At 52.2% G+C, this 24,051-nt stretch overlaps 3 protein-coding genes across 3 annotated transcripts; all 3 read left to right on the top strand.

Moving 5' to 3' along the window:
- The first annotated feature begins 1,412 nt into the window (after positions 1-1,412).
- On the top strand, positions 1,413-2,901 carry LOC138849532 (proline-rich protein 23A-like). Its single transcript, XM_070073252.1, has one exon. It carries the CDS (start codon positions 2,155-2,157, stop codon positions 2,899-2,901), a length of 747 nt encoding a protein of 248 aa, XP_069929353.1. The 5' UTR covers positions 1,413-2,154.
- A 5,044-nt stretch (positions 2,902-7,945) lies between these two features.
- On the top strand, positions 7,946-8,803 carry LOC138849434 (proline-rich protein 23A-like). The gene has a single exon (XM_070073093.1). It carries the CDS (start codon positions 7,994-7,996, stop codon positions 8,759-8,761), a length of 768 nt encoding a protein of 255 aa, XP_069929194.1. The 5' UTR covers positions 7,946-7,993; the 3' UTR covers positions 8,762-8,803.
- Positions 8,804-19,934: 11,131 nt separating this feature from the next.
- Positions 19,935-20,672, top strand: LOC138849531 (proline-rich protein 23A-like). The gene has a single exon (XM_070073251.1). The coding sequence runs from the start codon at positions 19,935-19,937 to the stop codon at positions 20,670-20,672; it is 738 nt and encodes a 245-aa protein (XP_069929352.1).
- Positions 20,673-24,051: the final 3,379 nt, after the last annotated feature.

The raw sequence follows: 24,051 nt of genomic DNA, 5'->3' as shown, positions 1-24,051 counted from the left end.
GTGAATCTCTCTCTGCCTCTCTCTCACTCTCGGTCTCTGTCTCTCTCACTCTGTCTCTGTCCCCCTCTCTGTCGGTTTGTGTGTGTGTGTGCGTGTGGGTATGTCTCCCTCTCTGTAACTCTTTCCAATAAACAGATAAATCAGTCTTTCAAAAAGAGATGTGACTGCCTTCATGATACAGCAGAAGGTGAAGCACAGGGCTGGATCACTCAGCCCTTTCTCTCCTTATCACCCCCAGTTCAAACCACCTGCATCTCTCTCTGTCTCTCTGTCTCTTTAAAGAAATAAATAATGCATTTGAAAGGCAGAGTTCTGAGAGGCAGAGAGAGAGAAAGGGAGAGAGAGAGAGACAGAGAGAGAGAGGTCTTCCCTCTGCTGGTTCACTCCCTAAATGGCCACAACGGCCAGAGCTGTGCCAATCCAAAGCCAGGAGCTACTTCTGGGTCTCCCACGTGGGTGCAGGGACCCAAGGATTTGAGCCATCCTCTCCTGTTTTCTGACACTCTTAAATCTACAGCTGGACCCACCACACTCGACCCTCAGCACGATCTCTGTGATTTTAACCTTTTCCCTGGAAAATCTGCTTGATAGACCCAGCACAACTACTCTGTTTCCTGTCACAACAGCGCTTTCCCTGGGCACACAGAATCCTCATCCTTCTTGTGGGGCTGGCACGTGCCACACTTCCTACAGAAGGCACGGCGGGTTGTAGGCATGGCCGCCGTGTTTGTTGGAGCACTGTCACCGTGGAAGAGGGTTTAGAAGAGATCCTAACATTGCTTAAGGCTACTCGTTTGCCATAACGAGCTGCTTTACCTTACATATAATATCCTCCTGTATGGGCTCCAACCATTAGAGGAGCACAGCCTTGCCATGAAGTGGAAGTGCCTCTTAAAGTTCCTTTTTTACTTTTTGCAAGATTTATTGATTTGAAAAGCAAAGTTACACAGAGGGAGAGGTGCACACACACACCCACACACAGAGAGAGAAAGAAAGAGAGAGAGAGAGAGAGAGAGAGAGAGAGAGAGAGGTCTTTCCTGCACTGGTTCACTCCCCACATGGCCACGATGGCTGGAGCCATGGCGATCTGAGGCTAGGAGCCAGGTGCCTCTTCTTGGTCTCCCACGTGGGTGCAGGGGCCTAAGGACTTGAGGCATCTTCTACTGCTTTCCCAGGCCATAGCAGAAAGCTATGAGCAGGAGTTCCTGACTCCTGGCCCTGGCCCTGGTTGCTGTGGTCATTTGGCGAGTGAACCAGCAGAAAGAAGATCTCTCTCTACCTTACCTCTCTCTGACATTCTGCCTTTCAAATCAATAAATATATGTATATCTATTTAATTGATTGCATTGTTTTATCAGTCGATCATTTTGTAACAGTCTGACCTTCAGGAAAAATATATCACAAAGGGTTCACTTAAGTATTTCAAAAGCACTTTCCATCTGTGAAAAGAAATCTGTTTTCCCCATTTACTCCTGAAACAAAATGATTCGCGTGCATTACAGGAATTTCTCGTGGGATTTGGATGCGTTGGTTTTGGGGCGGGGTGGGGTGTATCTTTGTGAGTTGAGGTTTCGTCAGAATCTTCGAAGTCCCAGGAAAGCATTCGTTCCAAAGTGAAGAAGCCATCTTCGAAATTCGATTAGCGCTCTGTCATTTCTTGTCTAAGAATCTCTCCCAGTCGCTCGCACCCTGTAGACTTGTAGAAGTCTTTCCCCGCACACTGAGCCACCAATCAGAGCCCCGGATATTGGTCGCACCCATGATTCCGCTGCGGGGCGGAGGCTCCAGGGGGCGGAGTTTGGCGTGACATTTTGCGACTTCCAACACGGTTGGTGGAGCGCTGCTGCACATCCGGATCGGTAGCAGGAAGGCCGAAGGTTCCAAGGTGCGAGGCCCGACCCCGAGGTGGGCGTTGCTCCTCCAAAGCCAGACTGCAGCCCACCCGTCCGTCCGCGGCCACCTCACCCGTCCTCCGCAGACCGCCTCACCCGTCCGTCCGCCGCAGGCCGCCTCTCCTGACCCCGGGGCCTGACAGCGCCCGCAGGCCCGCGCAGCCCGCGAAGCCCGCGCCGCCCGCGCCGCCCGCGAAGCCCGCGCCCGTCGCCCCTCGCGCCCTCTGCCAGGCCCCGGAGCGCAGCCCGCAGCGCCGTCGACATGAGGGGCGTCCGGCCCCGCAGCCCCAGCGCCTGCCCTGAGCCCGCGGGGCCCCCGCAGCCCGGAGCAGCCGGCCCTGCCAAGCGCCGCCGAGTGCAGGAGCCCGCGGCCGCCGAGCCCGGGCCCCAGCCCGGCCTCCCGGCCCCGCCCGCGGCCCCGCCCGCCTCGGCGCTCCCCTCCGTCGTGGTCGTGGTCCTGGCCGCCGGCTGCGCCCTGCAGCTGCCGCTGGACGACGTCGACCTGCTGCTGGAGCCCGCGCCCACGGCGGCCCTCAGCGTGTCTCTGCCCGGCCACACGCTGCTGCTGGTCCCCGAGGGCCTCCTGGAGGCCGCCGGCCAGGGCCCCTCGCCGGGCGGCCTGGCGCTGGCCGCTGTCCTGGACGCCGCGGCCGAGGCCGTCGTGGTACAGCAGCAGCAGCAGCAGCAGCAGCAGCAGGGATTGGTGTGCTCAGCCCCCACGGAGATGGCCGGCCAGGCAGAGGCCTCCGAAGAGGAAGACGACGCCGACCCCGAGCTCCTGGCGTTGCGCGTGGACCCTGCAGCCGGCTGGGCCGCGGGGCTCTGCCTGGGCGCTGCAAGGGGCTCCAGCCCCGGCTCGGCCTTCCACCTGGACTGGGAGCTGTGGCGGCCGCTCCCCGGCTCTCCGCTCCAGCCTCTCCCTCCGTCTCCCAGTCCAGGGCCCCCGGAGCCCCCGGGGCGCCCTCCTCGGCCCGCCTGCAAGGCCCGGAGACGCCTGTTCCAGGAATGAAGGAGCTGCCTCTGCACCCCGTCGCCACGCAGCTGACGCCCAGGTGAGGGGCTTCTGAGAGCCGTTCTGGGGGCCCGGCTGGCTGTGTGTCCGCAAGGGTAGACGGCGCAGAGAGGGAGGCCCTTTGGCTGTAGACGGCCTTGCACCATTCTGCAGGGCTGTTTGTTGGCTCAGCAGGTCTGCGAGAAGGACCATCTCCTCCCACACCCGAGGACAATGCTGCCTGCAGCGCAGGCGCCCGGAGACCTCAGGTTCTGCTTGGGCCCTGCTCTGCGCACAAGGCACCCAGGCACTGTCATGGCCCTGACCTTTGCTTCGAGCCTCAGCTCAGCACTTGTGGAAAACTTTGCCAGCCCGCCCCCAGCACCCTACCACTGGACCCCTCGTCTCGTCTCCCACATTGCAATGAGGACGGAATCGGTTTGCTTCGGGCCCTAGACTCTGCAAGCTCTTGGCAAACGTCTGACCGTGGACTCTTCCTGAGGCTGGCCCTAGTCCCTTTCGGGGGGTCTGGAAAACAGTTGGACGTGGACCAAACAAAGCACTGGGCACCGTGACCACGTACCCCCCATTTGGTTCATGACTAGGTTAGCAAGTAGTTAGGTTTGGGAGTTAGGGTTGTGCACCCCCTCCCCCCAAAGACCAACTCTTTCCCATTCATTGCTTCCTGTCTATTTGTAAGATAATGCCCCATGCATGTTCAAAGTTCCCAATTCTAAGTCTCTTTTGTGTTGTTCTAGGATCCCGAGTATATGTTGTACATTGTTGCTACTGTATAGAAATAATTTGTTTCTTCTATTGATCTGACATCGGGGAGAGAATTATTGGATTTCTGTAGTGTTTCATTGGTAGATTCTTCTGTTTCTTAGTTTTTTATACTGGGTTTTCTTTGAAATCCAGGTTGAACTGTATACTTGATAGCAATATTCCTGTCTTATGCCTCATGTTAATGCTTTGGAATTTCACCATGGAGTGTGATCTTTCCTGGACGTGATTGTCAACAACCCTTGTCCTACCGAAGAAATTAGTTGATGCCCGAGCAAAAAGGTTGGTTCTGTGCTCATTTTGTTTTTCCCAGCTATGTGACTACACTGACTTGTCAGATTATTTCAAGGTTGGCATTTAATTGTGAATGTATATCAAATAGGTGTGTGGAGCCTTGGGGCCATTTCTGTGTGTGGAACCCTGGCCCAAGAGGAAACCAAACCAGTGTGGAGCTTCAGGGATTTCGAGGGAAATGAGCTTCAGGGATGACATGACTGTAGCATCACCTTCAGATTGTCACTATTAAGAAATGGGTTTCTCGTTGCACCAATGTGACTGTGGTTTGGTTTTGAATCGATTCCTGTGGCAATTTGGATGGTTTACACTTCTAGCCACTGAGTATCTTCACATTTCCACGATTCCGTTTTCTAGGAAGGATTCTACTTCTAGTCTTGATTGTTTGGGGGTTTTCATGTGTGTTTGCGGGTTGGGCTAATGTTTTACACAGCATTGCTAATTTGTCATGTCCCTTCTTTGGCCAAGTTTGTATTCTGTTTCATGAAAAATAAATTATTACTGGTAAGCAAGATGTTATTTTTTCTGACCATTCATTGTATTATCAGTTTCTTTGCCCATTTTCTGTACTTGCATTTTGTGGCTTCATTTCCTCTGTATCTGTTGTCCTACCGAGGTGCGCTTTCTAAGAATCCTTTCAGCTATGGCCTGTGTGGCAAATCTTAGTTTTGTGTATCTGCACATATTTCAATGACACCTTCAAGCTAGTATGTGTTAGGTTTTAGGTGGGTTTGAAGTTCTAAAATGCTGCCTGCACTCTCTCACTCCTTTAAAGATAGCCCTGTACTCCTTTCCCTGCCATGCTAGTAGTGCATGCTCGAAATCTGCCGCTGCTGCTGTCTTTTCCTTGTATGAGATGAGGCTGTTGGCTTTCTTGACTTTGATGTTCTACAGTTTAGTCGGCTGTATTCAGTGTTAGAAAAGCTGTCTGCTGCAACCGGTGACCTTTCACCTCTCGAGAACTAAGCCTTTCGAATTTCAATTTCAAAAGAGTCAGTTTCTCTTGCACATTGCACCCCTCTCCAATCTCCAGAACTGCTGAGAGAACAAGTGATGCTATTCAATCAAAGCCCCACCATGTCTCTCAGTACCCATATGATATTTTATACCCTTTATCATCCTATTTTCCTCCAATTAACTGATGCTATCGTTGCCCGTTTTCAAAATTCGACTTAATTCCTTTATTAGGCAGCATTTGTGTAACATACTATGTTTTTCATTTCTCAAGACTTCAAATTAATTGGGTCCCTTTATATACCTGCTCGCTTTGTCTATAGCGTGAGGAGTAGTTTCTTGGAAAAATTTCACTAATGCATTTCTATCATCTGGGGCCACCAATGGGCTGCCTTGCGAGTGCTGAAGCTCATCGGAGTGAAAGGTAGAGCCAGATTTTTATTTGTTCATGGATTTATGTTTTATTTTTATAGTTTTATTTCACAGGTAGAGTTATAGACGGAGAGAGAGAGAGGGAGAGAGAGAAAGGTCTTCCTTGCATTGGTTTATGTATTTTTACCATTCTTCCTTTCCCAAATCAGGCTAATCACTGATTTAACAGAATGACCTTTGTGATTGACTCCAGATTCACTCTTTAAGATGTATTTATTTAGTGAACACAGAGTGTAAGATTTTATTGTCAGGCTTGCCATTGTGGCACAGAGGGTTACACCACTGCCTGAGAAACCTGCATCTCATATGAGTGCAGGTTCAAGTCCCAGCTGCTCCACTTCCAATCCAGTGCCCTGCTAAAGCATCTGGGAATGCAATAGAAGATGGCTCAAGTGCTTGGGCCCCTGCACCTATGTGGGAGACCTGCATGGAGTTCCAGGATCCTGGGTTCAATCTGGCCTAGCCTTGGCAGCTGTGGCCATTTGGGTGAGTGAATCTCTCTCTGCCTCTCTCTCACTCTCGGTCTCTGTCTCTCTCACTCTGTCTCTGTCCCCCTCTCTGTCGGTTTGTGTGTGTGTGTGCGTGTGGGTATGTCTCCCTCTCTGTAACTCTTTCCAATAAACAGATAAATCAGTCTTTCAAAAAGAGATGTGACTGCCTTCATGATACAGCAGAAGGTGAAGCACAGGGCTGGATCACTCAGCCCTTTCTCTCCTTATCACCCCCAGTTCAAACCACCTGCATCTCTCTCTGTCTCTCTGTCTCTTTAAAGAAATAAATAATGCATTTGAAAGGCAGAGTTCTGAGAGGCAGAGAGAGAGAAAGGGAGAGAGAGAGAGACAGAGAGAGAGAGGTCTTCCCTCTGCTGGTTCACTCCCTAAATGGCCACAACGGCCAGAGCTGTGCCAATCCAAAGCCAGGAGCTACTTCTGGGTCTCCCACGTGGGTGCAGGGACCCAAGGATTTGAGCCATCCTCTCCTGTTTTCTGACACTCTTAAATCTACAGCTGGACCCACCACACTCGACCCTCAGCACGATCTCTGTGATTTTAACCTTTTCCCTGGAAAATCTGCTTGATAGACCCAGCACAACTACTCTGTTTCCTGTCACAACAGCGCTTTCCCTGGGCACACAGAATCCTCATCCTTCTTGTGGGGCTGGCACGTGCCACACTTCCTACAGAAGGCACGGCGGGTTGTAGGCATGGCCGCCGTGTTTGTTGGAGCACTGTCACCGTGGAAGAGGGTTTAGAAGAGATCCTAACATTGCTTAAGGCTACTCGTTTGCCATAACGAGCTGCTTTACCTTACATATAATATCCTCCTGTATGGGCTCCAACCATTAGAGGAGCACAGCCTTGCCATGAAGTGGAAGTGCCTCTTAAAGTTCCTTTTTTACTTTTTGCAAGATTTATTGATTTGAAAAGCAAAGTTACACAGAGGGAGAGGTGCACACACACACCCACACACAGAGAGAGAAAGAAAGAGAGAGAGAGAGAGAGAGAGAGAGAGAGGTCTTTCCTGCACTGGTTCACTCCCCACATGGCCACGATGGCTGGAGCCATGGCGATCTGAGGCTAGGAGCCAGGTGCCTCTTCTTGGTCTCCCACGTGGGTGCAGGGGCCTAAGGACTTGAGGCATCTTCTACTGCTTTCCCAGGCCATAGCAGAAAGCTATGAGCAGGAGTTCCTGACTCCTGGCCCTGGCCCTGGTTGCTGTGGTCATTTGGCGAGTGAACCAGCAGAAAGAAGATCTCTCTCTACCTTACCTCTCTCTGACATTCTGCCTTTCAAATCAATAAATATATGTATATCTATTTAATTGATTGCATTGTTTTATCAGTCGATCATTTTGTAACAGTCTGACCTTCAGGAAAAATATATCACAAAGGGTTCACTTAAGTATTTCAAAAGCACTTTCCATCTGTGAAAAGAAATCTGTTTTCCCCATTTACTCCTGAAACAAAATGATTCGCGTGCATTACAGGAATTTCTCGTGGGATTTGGATGCGTTGGTTTTGGGGCGGGGTGGGGTGTATCTTTGTGAGTTGAGGTTTCGTCAGAATCTTCGAAGTCCCAGGAAAGCATTCGTTCCAAAGTGAAGAAGCCATCTTCGAAATTCGATTAGCGCTCTGTCATTTCTTGTCTAAGAATCTCTCCCAGTCGCTCGCACCCTGTAGACTTGTAGAAGTCTTTCCCCGCACACTGAGCCACCAATCAGAGCCCCGGATATTGGTCGCACCCATGATTCCGCTGCGGGGCGGAGGCTCCAGGGGGCGGAGTTTGGCGTGACATTTTGCGACTTCCAACACGGTTGGTGGAGCGCTGCTGCACATCCGGATCGGTAGCAGGAAGGCCGAAGGTTCCAAGGTGCGAGGCCCGACCCCGAGGTGGGCGTTGCTCCTCCAAAGCCAGACTGCAGCCCACCCGTCCGTCCGCGGCCACCTCACCCGTCCTCCGCAGACCGCCTCACCCGTCCGTCCGCCGCAGGCCGCCTCTCCTGACCCCGGGGCCTGACAGCGCCCGCAGGCCCGCGCAGCCCGCGAAGCCCGCGCCGCCCGCGCCGCCCGCGCCGCCCGCGAAGCCCGCGCCCGTCGCCCCTCGCGCCCTCTGCCAGGCCCCGGAGCGCAGCCCGCAGCGCCGTCGACATGAGGGGCGTCCGGCCCCGCAGCCCCAGCGCCTGCCCTGAGCCCGCGGGGCCCCCGCAGCCCGGAGCAGCCGGCCCTGCCAAGCGCCGCCGAGTGCAGGAGCCCGCGGCCGCCGAGCCCGGGCCCCAGCCCGGCCTCCCGGCCCCGCCCGCGGCCCCGCCCGCCTCGGCGCTCCCCTCCGTCGTGGTCGTGGTCCTGGCCGCCGGCTGCGCCCTGCAGCTGCCGCTGGACGACGTCGACCTGCTGCTGGAGCCCGCGCCCACGGCGGCCCTCAGCGTGTCTCTGCCCGGCCACACGCTGCTGCTGGTCCCCGAGGGCCTCCTGGAGGCCGCCGGCCAGGGCCCCTCGCCGGGCGGCCTGGCGCTGTCCGCTGTCCTGGACGCCGCGGCCGAGGCCGTCGTGGTACAGCAGCAGCAGCAGCAGCAGCAGCAGCAGCAGCAGCAGCAGCAGCAGCAGGGATTGGTGTGCTCAGCCCCCACGGAGATGGCCGGCCAGGCAGAGGCCTCCGAAGAGGAAGACGACGCCGACCCCGAGCTCCTGGCGTTGCGCGTGGACCCTGCAGCCGGCTGGGCCGCGGGGCTCTGCCTGGGCGCTGCAAGGGGCTCCAGCCCCGGCTCGGCCTTCCACCTGGACTGGGAGCTGTGGCGGCCGCTCCCCGGCTCTCCGCTCCAGCCTCTCCCTCCGTCTCCCAGTCCAGGGCCCCCGGAGCCCCCGGGGCGCCCTCCTCGGCCCGCCTGCAAGGCCCGGAGACGCCTGTTCCAGGAATGAAGGAGCTGCCTCTGCACCCCCTCGCCACGCAGCTGACGCCCAGGTGAGGGGCTTCTGAGAGCCGTTCTGGGGGCCCGGCTGGCTGTGTGTCTGCAAGGGTAGACGGCGCAGAGAGGGAGGCCCTTTGGCTGTAGACGGCCTTGCACCATTCTGCAGGGCTGTTTGTTGGCTCAGCAGGTCTGCGAGAAGGACCATCTCCTCCCACACCCGAGGACAATGCTGCCTGCAGCGCAGGCGCCCGGAGACCTCAGGTTCTGCTTGGGCCCTGCTCTGCGCACAAGGCACCCAGGCACTGTCATGGCCCTGACCTTTGCTTCGAGCCTCAGCTCAGCACTTGTGGAAAACTTTGCCAGCCCGCCCCCAGCACCCTACCACTGGACCCCTCGTCTCGTCTCCCACATTGCAATGAGGACGGAATCGGTTTGCTTCGGGCCCTAGACTCTGCAAGCTCTTGGCAAACGTCTGACCGTGGACTCTTCCTGATGCTGGCCCTAGTCCCTTTCGGGGGGTCTGGAAAACAGTTGGATGTGGACCAAACAAAGCACTGGGCACCGTGACCACGTACCCCCCATTTGGTTCATGACTAGGTTAGCAAGTAGTTAGGTTTGGGAGTTAGGGTTGTGCACCCCCCTCCTCCCAAAGACCAACTCGTTCCCATTCATTGCTTCCTGTCTATTTGTAAGATAATGCCCCATGCATGTTCAAAGTTCCCAATTCTAAGTCTCTTTTGTGTTGTTCTAGGATCCCGAGTATATGTTGTACCTTGTTGCTACTGTATAGAAATAATTTGTTTCTTCTATTGATCTGACATCGGGGAGAGAATTATTGGATTTCGGTAGTGTTTCATTGGTAGATTCTTCTGTTTCTTAGTTTTTTATACTGGGTTTTCTTTGAAATCCAGGTTGAACTGAATACTTGATAGCAATATTCCTGTCTTATGCCTCATGTTAATGCTTTGGAATTTCACCATGGAGTGTGATCTTTCCTGGACGTGATTGTCAACAACCCTTGTCCTACCGAAGAAATTAGTTTATGCCCGAGCCAAAAGGTTGGTTCTGTGCTCATTTTGTTTTTCCCAGCTATGTGACTACACTGACTTGTCAGATTATTTCAAGGTTGGCATTTAATTGTGAATGTATATCAAATAGGTGTGTGGAGCCTTGGGGCCATTTCTGTGTGTGGAACCCTGGCCCAAGAGGAAACCAAACCAGTGTGGAGCTTCAGGGATTTAGAGGGAAATGAGCTTCAGGGATGACATGACTGTAGCATCACCTTCAGATTGTCACTATTAAGAAATGGGTTTCTCGTTGCACCAATGTGACTGTGGTTTGGTTTTGAATCGATTCCTGTGGCAATTTGGACTGTTTACACTTCTAGCCACTGAGTATCTTCACATTTCCGTGATTCCGTTTTCTAGGAAGGATTCTACTTCTAGTCTTGATTGTTTGGGGGTTTTCATGTGTGTTTGCGGGTTGGGCTAATGTTTTACACAGCATTGCTAATTTGTCATGTCCCTTCTTTGGCCAAGTTTGTATTCTGTTTCATGAAAAATAAATTATTACTGGTAAGCAAGATGTTATTTTTTCTGACCATTCATTGTATTATCAGTTTCTTTGCCCATTTTCTGTACTTGCATTTTGTGGCTTCATTTCCTCTGTATCTGTTGTCCTACCGAGGTGCGCTTTCTAAGAATCCTTTCAGCTATGGCCTGTGTGGCAAATCTTAGTTTTGTGTATCTGCACATATTTCAATGACACCTTCAAGCTAGTATGTGTTAGGTTTTAGGTGGGTTTGAAGTTCTAAAATGCTGCCTGCACTCTCTCACTCCTTTAAAGATAGTCCTGTACTCCTTTCCCTGCCATGCTAGTAGTGCATGCTCGAAATCTGCCGCTGCTGCTGTCTTTTCCTTGTATGAGATGAGGCTGTTGGCTTTCTTGACTTTGATGTTCTACAGTTTAGTCGGCTGTATTCAGTGTTAGAAAAGCTGTCTGCTGCAACCGGTGACCTTTCACCTCTCGAGAACTAAGCCTTTCGAATTTCAATTTCAAAAGAGTCAGTTTCTCTTGCACATTGCACCCCTCTCCGATCTCCAGAACTGCTGAGAGAACAAGTGATGCTATTCAATCAAAGCCCCGCCATCTCTCAGTACCCATATGATATTTTATACCCTTTATCATCCTATTTTCCTCCAATTAACTGACGCTATCGTGGCCCGTTTTCAAAATTCGACTTAATTCCTTTATTAGGCAGCATTTGTGTAACATACTATGTTTTTCATTTCTCAAGACTTCAAATTAATTGGGTCCCTTTATATACCTGCTTGCTTTGTCTATAGTGTGAGGAGTAGTTTCTTGGAAAAATTTCACTAATGCATTTCTATCATCTGGTGCCACCAATGGGCTGCCTTGCGAGTGCTGAAGCTCATCGGAGTGAAAGGTAGAGCCAGATTTTTATTTGTTCATGGATTTATGTTTTATTTTTATAGTTTTATTTCACAGGTAGAGTTATAGACGGAGAGAGAGAGAGAGAGAGAGAGAGAGAGAGAGAAAGGTCTTCCTTGCATTGGTTTATGTATTTTTACCATTCTTCCTTTCCCAAATCAGGCTAATCACTGATTTAACAGAATGACCTTTGTGATTGACTCCAGATTCACTCTTTAAGATGTATTTATTTATTGAACACAGAGTGTAAGATTTTATTGTCAGGCTTGCCATTGCGGCACAGAGGGTTACACCACTGCCTGAGAAACCTGCATCTCATATGAGTGCAGGTTCAAGTCCCAGCTGCTCCACTTCCAATCCAGTGCCCTGCTAAAGCATCTGGGAATGCAACAGAAGATGGCTCAAGTGCTTGGGCCCCTGCACCTATGTGGGAGACCTGCATGGAGTTCCAGGATCCTGGGTTCAATCTGGCCTAGCCTTGGCAACTGTGGCCATTTGGGGATTGAATCTCTCTCTGTTGATCTCTCTTTCTCTTTCTCTACCTATCTGTGTCTCTTCCTCTCTGTAACTCTTTCCAATAAACAGATAAATCAGTCTTTCAAAAAGAGATGTGACTGCCTTCATGATACAGCAGTAGATGAAGCACAGGGCAGGATATCTAAGCCCTTTCCTTATCACCCCCAGTTCAAACTGCCTGCACCTCTTTCTCTCTCTCTCTCTCTTTTTAATAAATAGTTTATTGGAAAGGCAGACACACACACACACACACACATACAGAGCTGTCTTTGTTCTGCTGGTTCATTCCTCAAATGGCACAACGGCCAGAGCTGTGCCAATCTTAAGCCATGTGCTACTTCCAGGTCTCCCTTTTGGGTGCAGGTGCACAAGGACTTGGGCCATTCTCTACTGTTTTCCCAGGCCATAGCAGAGAGCAGGATTGGAAGAGGAGCAGCCGAGACTCCAACTGGCACCCCATGGCTGTGGCACTTCAGGTTGTGGCTTTAATAAGCTATAGCACAGAGCCAGCCCCCTATTTGCGTCTCTTGAGATGCCAACATTCTTAAATCTATCGCTGGACCCACCACACTCAACCCTCAGCATGATCTCTGTAATCTTAACCTTTTACCCAGAAAATCAGCGTGAATACACCCAGCACAACTACTCTGTTTCCTGTCACAACAGCGCTTTCCCTGGGCACACAGAATCCTCATCCTTGTGGGGCTGGCACGTGCCACACTTCCTACAGAAGGCACGGCGGGTTGTAGGCATGTCCGCCGTGTTTGTTGGAGCACTGTCACCGTGGAAGAGGGTTTAGAAGAGATCCTAACATTGCTCAAGGCTACTCGTTTGCCATAACGAGCTGCTTTACCTTACATATAATATCCTCCTGTATGGGCTCCAACCATTAGAGGAGCACAGCCTTGCCATGAAGTGGAAGTGCCTCTTAAAGTTCCTTTTTTAAAAAATATTTATTTATTTATTTATTTGAAAGTCAGAGCTACACAGAGGCAAAGGTGTCCATGAACACACACGCAGACACACACACCCACAGACACACAGACAGACAGAGAGAGAGAGGGAGACAGAGGTCTTTCCTGCACTGGTTCACTCCCCACTTGGCCACGATGGCTGGAGCCATGGCGATCTGAGGCTAGGAGACAGGTGCCTCTTCCTGGCCTCATACGTGGGTGCAGGGGCCTAAGGACTTGGGCCAACTTCCACTGCTTTCCCAGGCCAGAGCAGGGAGCTGGATCTGAGGTGGAGCAGTTGGGACTAGAACTGGCACCCATATGGGATGCAGGCACTGCAGATGGTGGCTTTACCCACAGGGCCATCCCCCAATTTGTTTTGAGATATATTTATTTATTTGAAAGGCAGAGTTACAGAAAGAGAAAGGGAGAGGGAGAATCACAGCGAGATCTTCCATCTGCTGGTTCACTTTCCAAATGGCTGGAATAGCCAGAGCTGGACCAGGAGCCAGGAGCTTCTTCTGGGTCTTCCAGAAAATTGCATCCAGGGGCCCAAGCAGTTCAGCCATCTTCTTTTGCTTTCCCAGGTGTATTAGCAGGGAGCTAGATGTGAAGTGGACCAGCAGGGACTTAATACCAGCACACAAATGGGATACAGGCATTGCAGGTGGTGGCTTTACCCAATTTGTCACAGTACCATCCTTTTGTATAAGATTGATGTATTTATTTGAAAGGCAAAGATACAGAGAGAGAAAGGGAGTGGGAGAGTCAGAGAGAGAGCTTCTATCTTCTTGTTCACTTTCCAAATGGCTGGAATAGCCAGAGCTGGACCAGACCAAGCCAGGAGCCAGGAGCTTCTTCAGGTTCTCCCATGCAGGTGCAGGGGCCCAAGCACTTTGGCCATCTTCTGCTTTCCCAGGTGCATTAGCAGCTGCTAGATGTGAAGTGGAACAGCTGGGACTTGAACTGGCACATATATGGAATGCAGGCACTACAGGTGGTGTGTTATCCTCCTATGCCTCACTGCTAGCACCTAAAGTTCCCTCGTGGTCTGTTTTTGATAGGATTCCAGCAGAGACAGGAAGTCTCCTTTGTCTCCAGGCATCCTTAAGTCATGCGCTGCTCCACAAGGAGACCCTCTATATGTGTACTTTCTGATCTTGGGGGAGTTAACCAGCTGTAGCAGGTGCACTGAGTTCTACCATCTGGGTTGATTTCACCCCTGCGAGGATTCTCCATTCTAAAAGAGAACTTAGATCAGTAGTTGCCTATCCTGTGTAATAATCTCCAGTTTCATTTTTGAGTCAACAGGTATATGAAGTCTGGTTCTCAGCAGGAGTCCGTGGTGTGTCTGAGTGAGGAACAGAAATTTCTCTGGTGGAGATGAGATGATGCTGAGGTTCCCTTTCTTTTGGGAGAGGCGACAGTGTGGCAGAACTAAGGGGAGCTGCCGTGGTGAATGAGAGTGTGAAAGTGACAGTCAGAGGAGGGGACCCCAAGAGTTCCATGGAAAAATGGAATTAAATGGTTATTTTTGTGCAAAAGAATTTGAAATGCATGCACAGTTTCGTCGCAGTAAACAAGCCCCCTCTTAGAATTTCATAGAACACGCATCTCCTATTGCGTGTACAGTTGGTAGTGACGAGTACATTGCAAGAAGAGCCATAGCATTGAGCTGGACTAGGAGCAACCGGGACAGAATCCGGTGCCCCAACAGTGACTAGAACGCGGAGTGCCGGCACCTGAGGTGGAGCATTAGCCTTGTGAGCCGCAGTTCCAGCCATGTAACTCTTTCAAATAAACAAAATAAATCTTTTTTAAAAAGAATATAGATAGTAAACAGGATAAGTGAACTGCACAACATGTTTAATACCAGATGCTCCTTGATGTACAACAGGTTTATATTCTGATAAGCCCATTGTGAGTTGAAATATCAACTTATGTTTTTAAAAATTACCAAAAATCAAAATTCATGTAATCCACCTAACCTACCAAACATTGTAGCGTGCCGTAAACATGCACATAGTATTTACGTTAGCCTAAACTTTGGCAAACTCATCCAACACTAATTTTTTTGAAACTAAAACATTGAATATCTGATGTACATACACAGAAGGGAGCCTTACAGACATGATGAGAGCAAATACATAAGAGAATATCCACGAACCCTTGGCAACAGAGCACCCCGTGGAGTGCCAGTTCTTTATCACCCCAGTGCCGTGACTGACTGGGAGCTGCACTTGCTGCCACTATGCAGCACCCCAGGAGAAGATCAAAATTCAGAGTCCCAGTACCACTTCCACCAAATGTGTATTGCTTTTCCACCAGCATAAAGTCAAGCAATAGTACATCGAGCCATCCTACACTGAGACCCACTGAGAAGTGTGAGATTTGGATTAAGGCAGGGAAGGGAGGGAGAAGAGTCTGGGACTGTCTGTTTAGCTGATGTGCCCAGAGGAAGCTTCGAGACACAGTGGGGAAACATACAGAAAGACCAGTGTGGAGGGTTCCCCGAAGAGAAAGGACGATTCCACAATCTATGCATAATCTTGTCACCTTTCATGAAAATCAGAGACCAGAGAGCTTTAAAGGAAGGAGTGAGGAGGACATGATAAGAGGTTGACTAGGACAGATAATGTGGGTGGAAGGTGCATACAGAACCCTGCAGGCCCATATAAAACATTGGCTTTAGTCCTGAGTGAACTGAGCAGACTGCAATGTTCTACTTCTGTTTTGTGTATGTTTCTGTTTTCCTAGCATCCAGGGGGTGGTTGAAGATCTACTTCCGGTTTACAAGCACCTCTGCAGTTGTGTGTAGACTAAGCTGAAAACAGACCCAGGAGAGATGCAAGGAGAAGCTGAGGAAGTCTCTACAGTATCTCCCTCAGGGATGGAGCCTGGTAGCAGAAGGAGCGCCACAAAGTGGTGCAACCCGGGACATGTGGATGGAATGGCTATGGATGTGACAGAGGACACTCGAGGACAACTCTGAGGCCTGGATTCCTGCAACAGGAAGGGTGGAGTTACCAGTTATCGTCATGGGGAACACTTTGAGAAACTCAGCTTTCAGGAAACGCAAAGAGGTCAAATTTGGACCTTCTGTTTGAACTATTATTAGGTAGAAATGCAAATTGCACACGGTTCAATTGAACAGACATCCAGGAGAAAACAGTGAGCATGCACTTGGATGTCCATAGGGGAGGTACAGATGGGTGACAGCAACACACGGATGGTACTTAAAGGAAGAAAGCAAAGTTGAAAGGTGGAAAAGGACAAGAACTGTGTCCTGAAATGTTCCAGCACCAAGAATCAGGAGGAACTAGCTCAGGAAATGAGAACAAACCAGAGAAAGACCAGAGAATGTGAGAACGTGGGTGCCAAGGGGAGGGTGGTGGCCTTGAAGGGAAAGACCCAGTGACTCCATCACGTGTTGCACATAACTCAACATGAGGACTGGGGGAGGGGCATTGTGGGGCAGCAGGTTCAAAGCCACCACGTGCAGCCCCAGCAGCCCAATGCACAGCACCAGTTTGAGTCCCAGCTGCTCTGCTTTGGATCCAAATCCCTGCTAACCAGTCAATGGGGTCCAGTGGTCTACAGAAACGTTCATCTGTGAAAGCACAGAGGTAGAGCAGGCAGATAAAATTAGAGGCCAAGCAGGAGACAGGAAAGGAGATGAGGCTACAAATGCAGCAGCGGCTGTAAGGACAGTCCACAGAATTTCAGCTCCAGGTGTGGAAGGAGTCAGGACCTGACGCTGCTAGTTTCAGTGAATGGGTGGGATGGGATTTGTAAAAGTCACTAACTCTGCATTATAGAGGATAACAGAGGGCCCTCGCTGCACTCAAAGCCGAGAGCGTATAAGAGTCCCAGGCCCACCAGGCCTCACAGGTAGCAGGAAGGAGTCACAGCGCCCAAGTACGTGAAACTCTTGAGTCCCTTTCGACAAAGTCCTCTTCGCCTCACAATTCCTAAACTCCTGGGCCCAGCTTGACCCAAGTCACTTTCCCCATCCCTGCCCACATACATGTACAAGCACTTCATACTGGTTGGTTAGGGGGTATTGATTGACGCCAGGGCAGTCCAACGAGCAGCATGCTAATTCACCGATCATCTTCAGTGCCCTCTTTTTTTTAAGATTTATATTATTTGAGAGAGTTACAGAGACAGGTAGACACAGAGAGAGGTGTTCCATCCGCTGGTTCACTCCCCAGATGGCCGCAATGCCTGAACCGTGCTGATCTGAAGCAAGGAGCTTCTTCTGGTTCTCCCACTTGGGTGCAGGGGCCCAAGCACTTGGGCCATCCTCCACTGCCCTCCCGGGCCACAGCAGAGAGCTGGATTGGAAGAGGAGCAGCCAGGACTAGAACCGGCGCCCATGTGGGATGCCGGCACTGCAGGCCAGGGCATTAACCCGCTGCACCTCAGCGCCAGCCTCTTGGTGGTCTTAGGAAGAATCAGGTCAGGGCAGAGCACCTGATCGGGTGCCCAGCCTGGCCGTGTCTGAACCATAAAAACACCTGAGAGTGTTTCTTAACAGGTCAAATCCCTTTTTGGGATAATGATGATGCTGTTGTATGCAACACGCCACTGGGGAACAGGGCTGGCACTGCCCAGTGGGAGACAGCAATGATAAAACACGGGACCAACAGCTACTCTTTACTGAGCACTTCCTAGGTCCCAGGAACACTGTACATCCGCAACCGCTCAGCACAGCAGATGGCATTCTCCGCGTCTGAGGCTGGGGCCAGCTGAGGTGACTTGCCCACAGTCACCGTCAGCACGGAGCCTAGGAGAGGCGACCAGGGGTGCCTCCTCCAGGAGCCCTGCTAAGGGCTTCCCACCCAAAGTGGGGCCACCTTTCCTCGGAGGGGAGTTCGCGGTGAGGATTCTGAACCCACAGAGTTGGGGTCAAGCCCAGGGCCCAGGACGCGGCGTGGTGAGCCCGCTGAGGCCAGGCAAGCTCGGGCACCACCGGAGGCCCCGCCATGAGCCTGCCATCCCCGCCCCTCCCCCCTGACTCCTCTCCTCTCCCACCTGGTGTTCCCCACTGTTCTCCCTGCGTGGAACACTCAAGGGTCGCGGACCTAACTCAGAGGCCCCAAGCAGGTCTTTCCAGCCACCTCCAGGCCAACCCACCCTCAGCCAGCCAAACACCCAGCAGAGGCGCCCCTCCTCACCTTCCAGCCTGACTTCCCACTTGCGCCCCCGTGGGAGACACCCAAGGCGCCTGAGACCCCCTCAGGCTCCCAGCCCGGTCTGTCCTAACACCACCCAGCAGACTTCCCGTGGGCGCCCGCGGATTTCCAGCAGCGCAGCTGGGAACACTAGATACCCAGGCCAAAAGCCAATCTGCAGGCCACCGGCAAGGCCAGGAACGCCGGGAAAGGCAGCGAGCGCCGCCCCAAAGCAGGGCCCTGTGGCAATCATGCAGCTCCCACTCCCCGCCTGAGCCCCTCAACTGCTACATGAGACAGGTTCACCGGTCTGCAACTTCAGCTTAAAAGAATACTTTGAAGGTGATTGCAGACAATTCCTAGGGCCCTTGTCCCAAGACTCCTACTCAGTGGCTCTGAGGCGGGGCAAGGAATCCGTATTTCCGGGGCTGTTGGCGCCAAGCCTTAGGCTTCTGCTTGCGATGCCTGCACCCCCTCTCCCAATGTGCCGGGCTGTCGCCCCCCCAGCCCCCGGTAGGCTGCCTCAGACCCAGCTTCCTGCTACTGGACCCGGGAGAGCAGCAGGTGAGGGCCTCTGACACCCACTGGGGGACCAAGATGGAGTTCTGCGTTCCCGCCTTCTCCCTGCCCAGGCCTGGCTGTTGCAGCCATTTAGGGAATTAAGCAGCAGCTGGGAATTTCTCTGTCGCTCAGCGTTTCAAATAAATCTCTTTTTTTAAGTTAATGGACGTAGAATAAAGTTTGTTTTATTAAATGTGTGTATCCCAGAAACCTGCAAAAGGATGCCAGTGCCACCAAGTGCCAGATCACTAACTTAAACGTCCACCAGGAGAGGTTTGATTCATGCAAAGGAATACTAGGTAGCCCTTAAAAATAAATGTTATAAAAAGAAAAGGGAGATGAGTAACATGCATGTGATTTAGTTTTAAGTGCACAAAATATTTTGAATGGTAAGCAGTCACAATGGTTATCTCCAAGGTGACGATTTAATAAAATCAGAGACGAGAAGAAAGATTTTGTAGTCCTCAGGAACCATTTGTAAACATGACCTATCCTGGAAGCCGTGTGGGGGTTCTTCCCCTTCTAGCACTGAAGGCGGTTTGAGCCGCACCTTCCCTTCAGCAAGCTCCATGCAGGCTGCTTTCCAACTCACTCGGAGCGCTGACGCTAAATGTTGCGGCTTCCGGGCGCTGGCAACGCCACCCCTGCAACCAGTCCCCTGCTCCCAGCAAGCTCCTTCATAACTTAAACATGCTCATCACCTGGAACTTGGGCTAAAGGCTCATATACCTAAGAGTTACCACTTAGGTCAAAGGACACAGAAATTGCCACGCGTGGTGAGCGCGTTCTATCCCCTACCTTTCCAACACCCTGAGGGGCCACACCAGCCATTGACAACTTAGGCGAAACACAGGCCAAAGAATCTCACCTAAAATAAAAAAAAAAAAACCTCCAGGAATAAAAATGGCGCCCAGGGTACTTCCGGGTCAGCGTTGTCACCTGGGAATCCTGGTGTGATAATCCATTCGCGCGACCTGAACATTACACAGTTCTCAACGTGAGAGACCCCGAGAACTTGACAAGCCCAGGAGTCGCACAGTGGCCCGCCCCCTAAGGTTCCCGCACACTGACCAACCAACCACAGCCCTGGATGGTCGTCAACTGCCCCGCCTCAGGGCGGAGCCTCCAGGAGCAGGGCTTAGTGGGATGTACAGCCACTTCGGTTCCCAGAGCCACGCTCGCAACGTGATTGGTCGTCCATTCTGCATCCGGGTCTGTACATGGAAGGCTGAAGATTTCAAGACTCCAGGCCGAGCCCCGAAGCTGGACCGCAGACCACCAGACAGCCCCAAGCAGCCTCACCTGTCTGCCTCAGGGAACCTCACCCGTACATCCCAGGCCACCTCACCTGTCCGCAGCAGACCGCCTCACCCATCTGCCCCAGGCCGCCTCTCCTGACCCCGGGGCCTGACAGCGCCCGCAGGCCCGCGAAGCCCGCGAAGCCCGCGAAGCCCGCGAAGCCCGCGCCCGTCGCCCCTCGCGCCCTCTGCCAGGCCCCCGGAGCGCAGCCCGCAGCGCCGTCGACATGAGGGGCGTCCGGCCCCGCAGCCCCAGCGCCTGCCCTGAGCCCGCGGGGCCCCCGCAGCCCGGAGCAGCCGGCCCTGCCAAGCGCCGCCGAGTGCAGGAGCCCGCGGCCGCCGAGCCCGGGCCCCAGCCCGGCCTCCCGGCCCCGCCCGCGGCCCCGCCCGCCTCGGCGCTCCCCTCCGTCGTGGTCGTGGTCCTGGCCGCCGGCTGCGCCCTGCAGCTGCCGCTGGACGACGTCGACCTGCTGCTGGAGCCCGCGCCCACGGCGGTCCTCAGCGTGTCTCTGCCCGGCCACACGCTGCTGCTGGTCCCCGAGGGCCTCCTGGAGGCCGCCGGCCAGGGCCCCTCGCCGGGCGGCCTGGCGCTGGCCGCTGTCCTGGACGCCGCGGCCGAGGCCGTCGTGGTACAGCAGCAGCAGCAGCAGCAGGGATTGGTGTGCTCAGCCCCCACGGAGATGGCCGGCCAGGCAGAGGCCTTTGAAGACGAAGACGACGCCGACCCCGAGCTCCTGGCGTTGCGCGTGGACCCTGCAGCCGGCTGGGCCGCGGGGCTCTGCCTGGGCGCTGCAAGGGGCTCCAGCCCCGGCTCGGCCTTCCACCTGGACTGGGAGCTGTGGCGGCCGCTCCGCGGCTCTCCGCTGCAGCCTCTCCCTCCGTCTCCCAGTCCAGAGCCCCCGGGGCGCCCGCAGCGCCCTCCTCGGCCCGCCTGCAAGGCCCGGAGACGCCTGTTCCAGGAATGAAGGAGCTGCCTCTGCACCCCGTCGCCACGCAGCTGACGCCCAGGTGAGGGGCTTCTGAGAGCCGTTCTGGGGGCCCGGCTGGCTGTGTGTCCGCAAGGGTAGACGGCGCAGAGAGGGAGGCCCTTTGGCTGTAGAGGGCCTTGCACCATTCTGCAGGGCTGTTTGTTGGCTCAGCAGGTCTGGGAGAAGGACCATCTCCTCCCACACCCGAGGACAATGCTGCCTGCAGCGCAGCCGCCCGGAGACCTCAGGTTCTGCTTGGGCCCTGCTCTGCGCACAAGGCACCCATGCACTGTCATGGCCCTGACCTTTGCTTGCAGCCTCAGCTCAGCACTTGTGGAAAACTTTGCCAGCCCGCCCCCAGCACCCTACCACTGGACCCCTCGTCTCCCACATTGCAATGAGGACGGAATCGGTTTGCTTCGGGCCCTAGACTCTGCAAGCTCTTGGCAAACGTCTGACCGCGGACTCTTCCTGATGCTGGCCCTAGTCCCTTTCGGGGGGTCTGGAAAACAGCTGGACGTGGACCAAACAAAGCACTGGGCACCGTGACCACGTACCCCCCATTTGGTTCATGACTTGGTTAGCAAGTAGTTAGGTTTGGGAGTTAGGGTTGTGCACCCCCTCCCCCCAAAGACCAACTCTTTCCCATTCATTGCTTCCTGTCTGTTTGTAAGATAATGCCCCATGCATGTTCAAAGTTCCCAATTCTAAGTCTCTTTTGTGTTGTTCTAGGATCCTGAGTCTATGTTGTACATTGTTGCTAATGTATAGAAATAATTTGTTTCTTCTATTGATCTGACATCGGGGAAAGAATTATTGGATTTCTGTAGTGTTTCATTGGTAGATTCTTCTGTTTCTTAGTTTTTTATACTGGGTTTTCTTTGAAATCCAGGTTGAACTGTATAATTGATAGCAATATTCCTGTCTTATGCCTCATGTTAATGCTTTGGAATTTCACCATGGAGTGTGATCTTTCCTGGACGTGATTGTCAACAACCCTTGTCCTACCGAAGAAATTAGTTTATGCCCGAGCAAAAAGGTTGGTTCTGTGCTCATTTTGTTTTTCCCAGCTATGTGACTACACTGACTTGTCAGATTATTTCAAGGTTGGCATTTAATTGTGAATGTATATCAAATAGGTGTGTGGAGCCTTGGGGCCATTTCTGTGTGTGGAACCCTGGCCCAAGAGGAAACCAAACCAGTGTGGAGCTTCAGGGATTTAGAGGGAAATGAGCTTCAGGGATGACATGACTGTAGCATCACCTTCAGATTGTCACTATTAAGAAATGGGTTTCTCGTTGCACCAATGTGACTGTGGTTTGGTTTTGAATCGATTCCTGTGGCAATTTGGACTGTTTACACTTCTAGCCACTGAGTATCTTCACATTTCCGCGATTCCGTTTTCTAGGAAGGATTCTACTTCTAGTCTTGATTGTTTGGGGGTTTTCATGTGTGTTTGCGGGTTGGGCTAATGTTTTACACAGCATTGCTAATTTGTCATGTCCCTTCTTTGGCCAAGTTTGTATTCTGTTTCATGAAAAATAAATTATTACTGGTAAGCAAGATGTTATTTTTTCTGACCATTCATTGTATTATCAGTTTCTTTGCCCATTTTCTGTACTTGCATTTTGTGGCTTCATTTCCTCTGTATCTGTTGTCCTACCGAGGTGCGCTTTCTAAGAATCCTTTCAGCTATGGCCTGTGTGGCAAATCTTAGTTTTGTGTATCTGCACATATTTCAATGACACCTTCAAGCTAGTATGTGTTAGGTTTTAGGTGGGTTTGAAGTTCTAAAATGCTGCCTGCACTCTCTCACTCCTTTAAAGATAGTCCTGTACTCCTTTCCCTGCCATGCTAGTAGTGCATGCTCGAAATCTGCCGCTGCTGCTGTCTTTTCCTTGTATGAGATGAGGCTGTTGGCTTTCTTGACTTTGATGTTCTACAGTTTAGTCGGCTGTATTCAGTGTTAGAAAAGCTGTCTGCTGCAACCGGTGACCTTTCACTTCTTGAGAACTAAGCCTTTCAAATTTCGTTTAAAAAATGAGTCAGTTTCTACTGTTCATTTTGGCCCCTCTCCAGTCTCCAGAACTGCTGAGAGAACAAATGATCCTATTTAGTCAAAGGCCACCGCATATGATATTCAGTACCATCCGCATAATATACTGTCACTGCCTATTTTCAAAATTCTGCTTATGTTCTTTTTTTTTTTTTTAAGTTTGAAAGAAAGGGGCTGAGATCGTTACTCTGCAGGTCAAGTGGTGGCTTGGGATACTGCATCACATTTGATGTCATTTGGAGTCCCAGCTATGCCACTTCTTTTTAATTTTTATTTTATTTCATGTTTTTAGGCAGAGTTAGTGAGAGAGAGAGAGAGACAGAGAGAAAGGTCTTCCTTTTTCCGTTGATTCACCCCCAAAGTGGCCACTATGGCCAGCGCGCTGTGCTGATCCAAACCATGAGCCAGGTGCTTCCTCCTGGTCTCACATGTGGGTGCAGGGCCCGACTGCTTGAGCCAACCTCCACTACACCCCCGGGCCACAGCAGAGAGCTGGACTGGAAGAGATGCAACCGGGACAGAATCCAGCACCCTGACCAGGAACAGAACCCGGGGAGCCGGCGCCACAGGTGGAGGATTAGCCTAGTGAGCCGCAACACCGGCCTCTGCATGTGTTCTGCATAAGACAGCATTTGTGGTGCTCATGTGCTTTACCACTCAGAAATCACAGCTGTCATCCTCAAGCAATCACCTGAGGACACCAGTTTCCAGTGTGAGTGAGGCAGTGATGCAGGGATGGACGGCCCCTCGGCCCACCCGTCAGCACTGCTGGGAGTGTCAGCTGACTCAGCTGGGTGGTTCCCCAGGAATGATCTCTGCCTCCATCGGTAGTGCACTCCAGTGACTGCTCCATTAGCAAGTTGCTCATCCAGCCCGCATCCTTCAAGTTAAAACGACTCTGAGCTGTGAGTTGGATGAGGCCTTTGTTACTCAGAATCCCAGTTCATCTTCTCTGCCTGCCTGGCCATATATTCTCCATTCTCCCTAAGTTCTGCTTGTAAATCTCCATCTTCTCAGATGGGTCAGGAGTTGACTTAGGGAAGCAGTTAATAAAACAGACTTTGAAGAACTCATGACATGCTGCAGCAATGTGGATAAGCTCTGAATCCTTGGTGAACTGACTGGGACACTGGTGAAAGGAAATACACTGACATTCGCAGTATCCTGGGCATTGGGAAAATGTGGGGCACAAAATCATTACAAGAGCTAACATGTACAAATAGCATGGGGTGAAAGGGTTGTTCCAGATAGTCAGTGCACTTATGAAACAGAGTGATTAATTGCCAATCAAACCTTAATATGAGATCTGCAGAGGCCCTT

The sequence above is a fragment of the Oryctolagus cuniculus genome, chromosome 4, assembly GCF_964237555.1.
Source record: "Oryctolagus cuniculus chromosome 4, mOryCun1.1, whole genome shotgun sequence".
Lineage (NCBI taxonomy): Eukaryota > Metazoa > Chordata > Mammalia > Lagomorpha > Leporidae > Oryctolagus > Oryctolagus cuniculus.
The sequence above is the reverse complement of the archived record's forward strand: the minus strand, read 5'-3'. Positions and strand labels throughout refer to the sequence as shown.

Bases quoted from the DNA above. Each gene is read 5' to 3' on its own strand.
- LOC138849532 (XM_070073252.1), top strand. From the start codon at position 2,155: ATGAGGGGCGTCCGGCCCCGCAGCCCCAGCGCCTGCCCTGAGCCCGCG.
- LOC138849531 (XM_070073251.1), top strand. From the start codon at position 19,935: ATGAGGGGCGTCCGGCCCCGCAGCCCCAGCGCCTGCCCTGAGCCCGCG.
- LOC138849434 (XM_070073093.1), top strand. From the start codon at position 7,994: ATGAGGGGCGTCCGGCCCCGCAGCCCCAGCGCCTGCCCTGAGCCCGCG.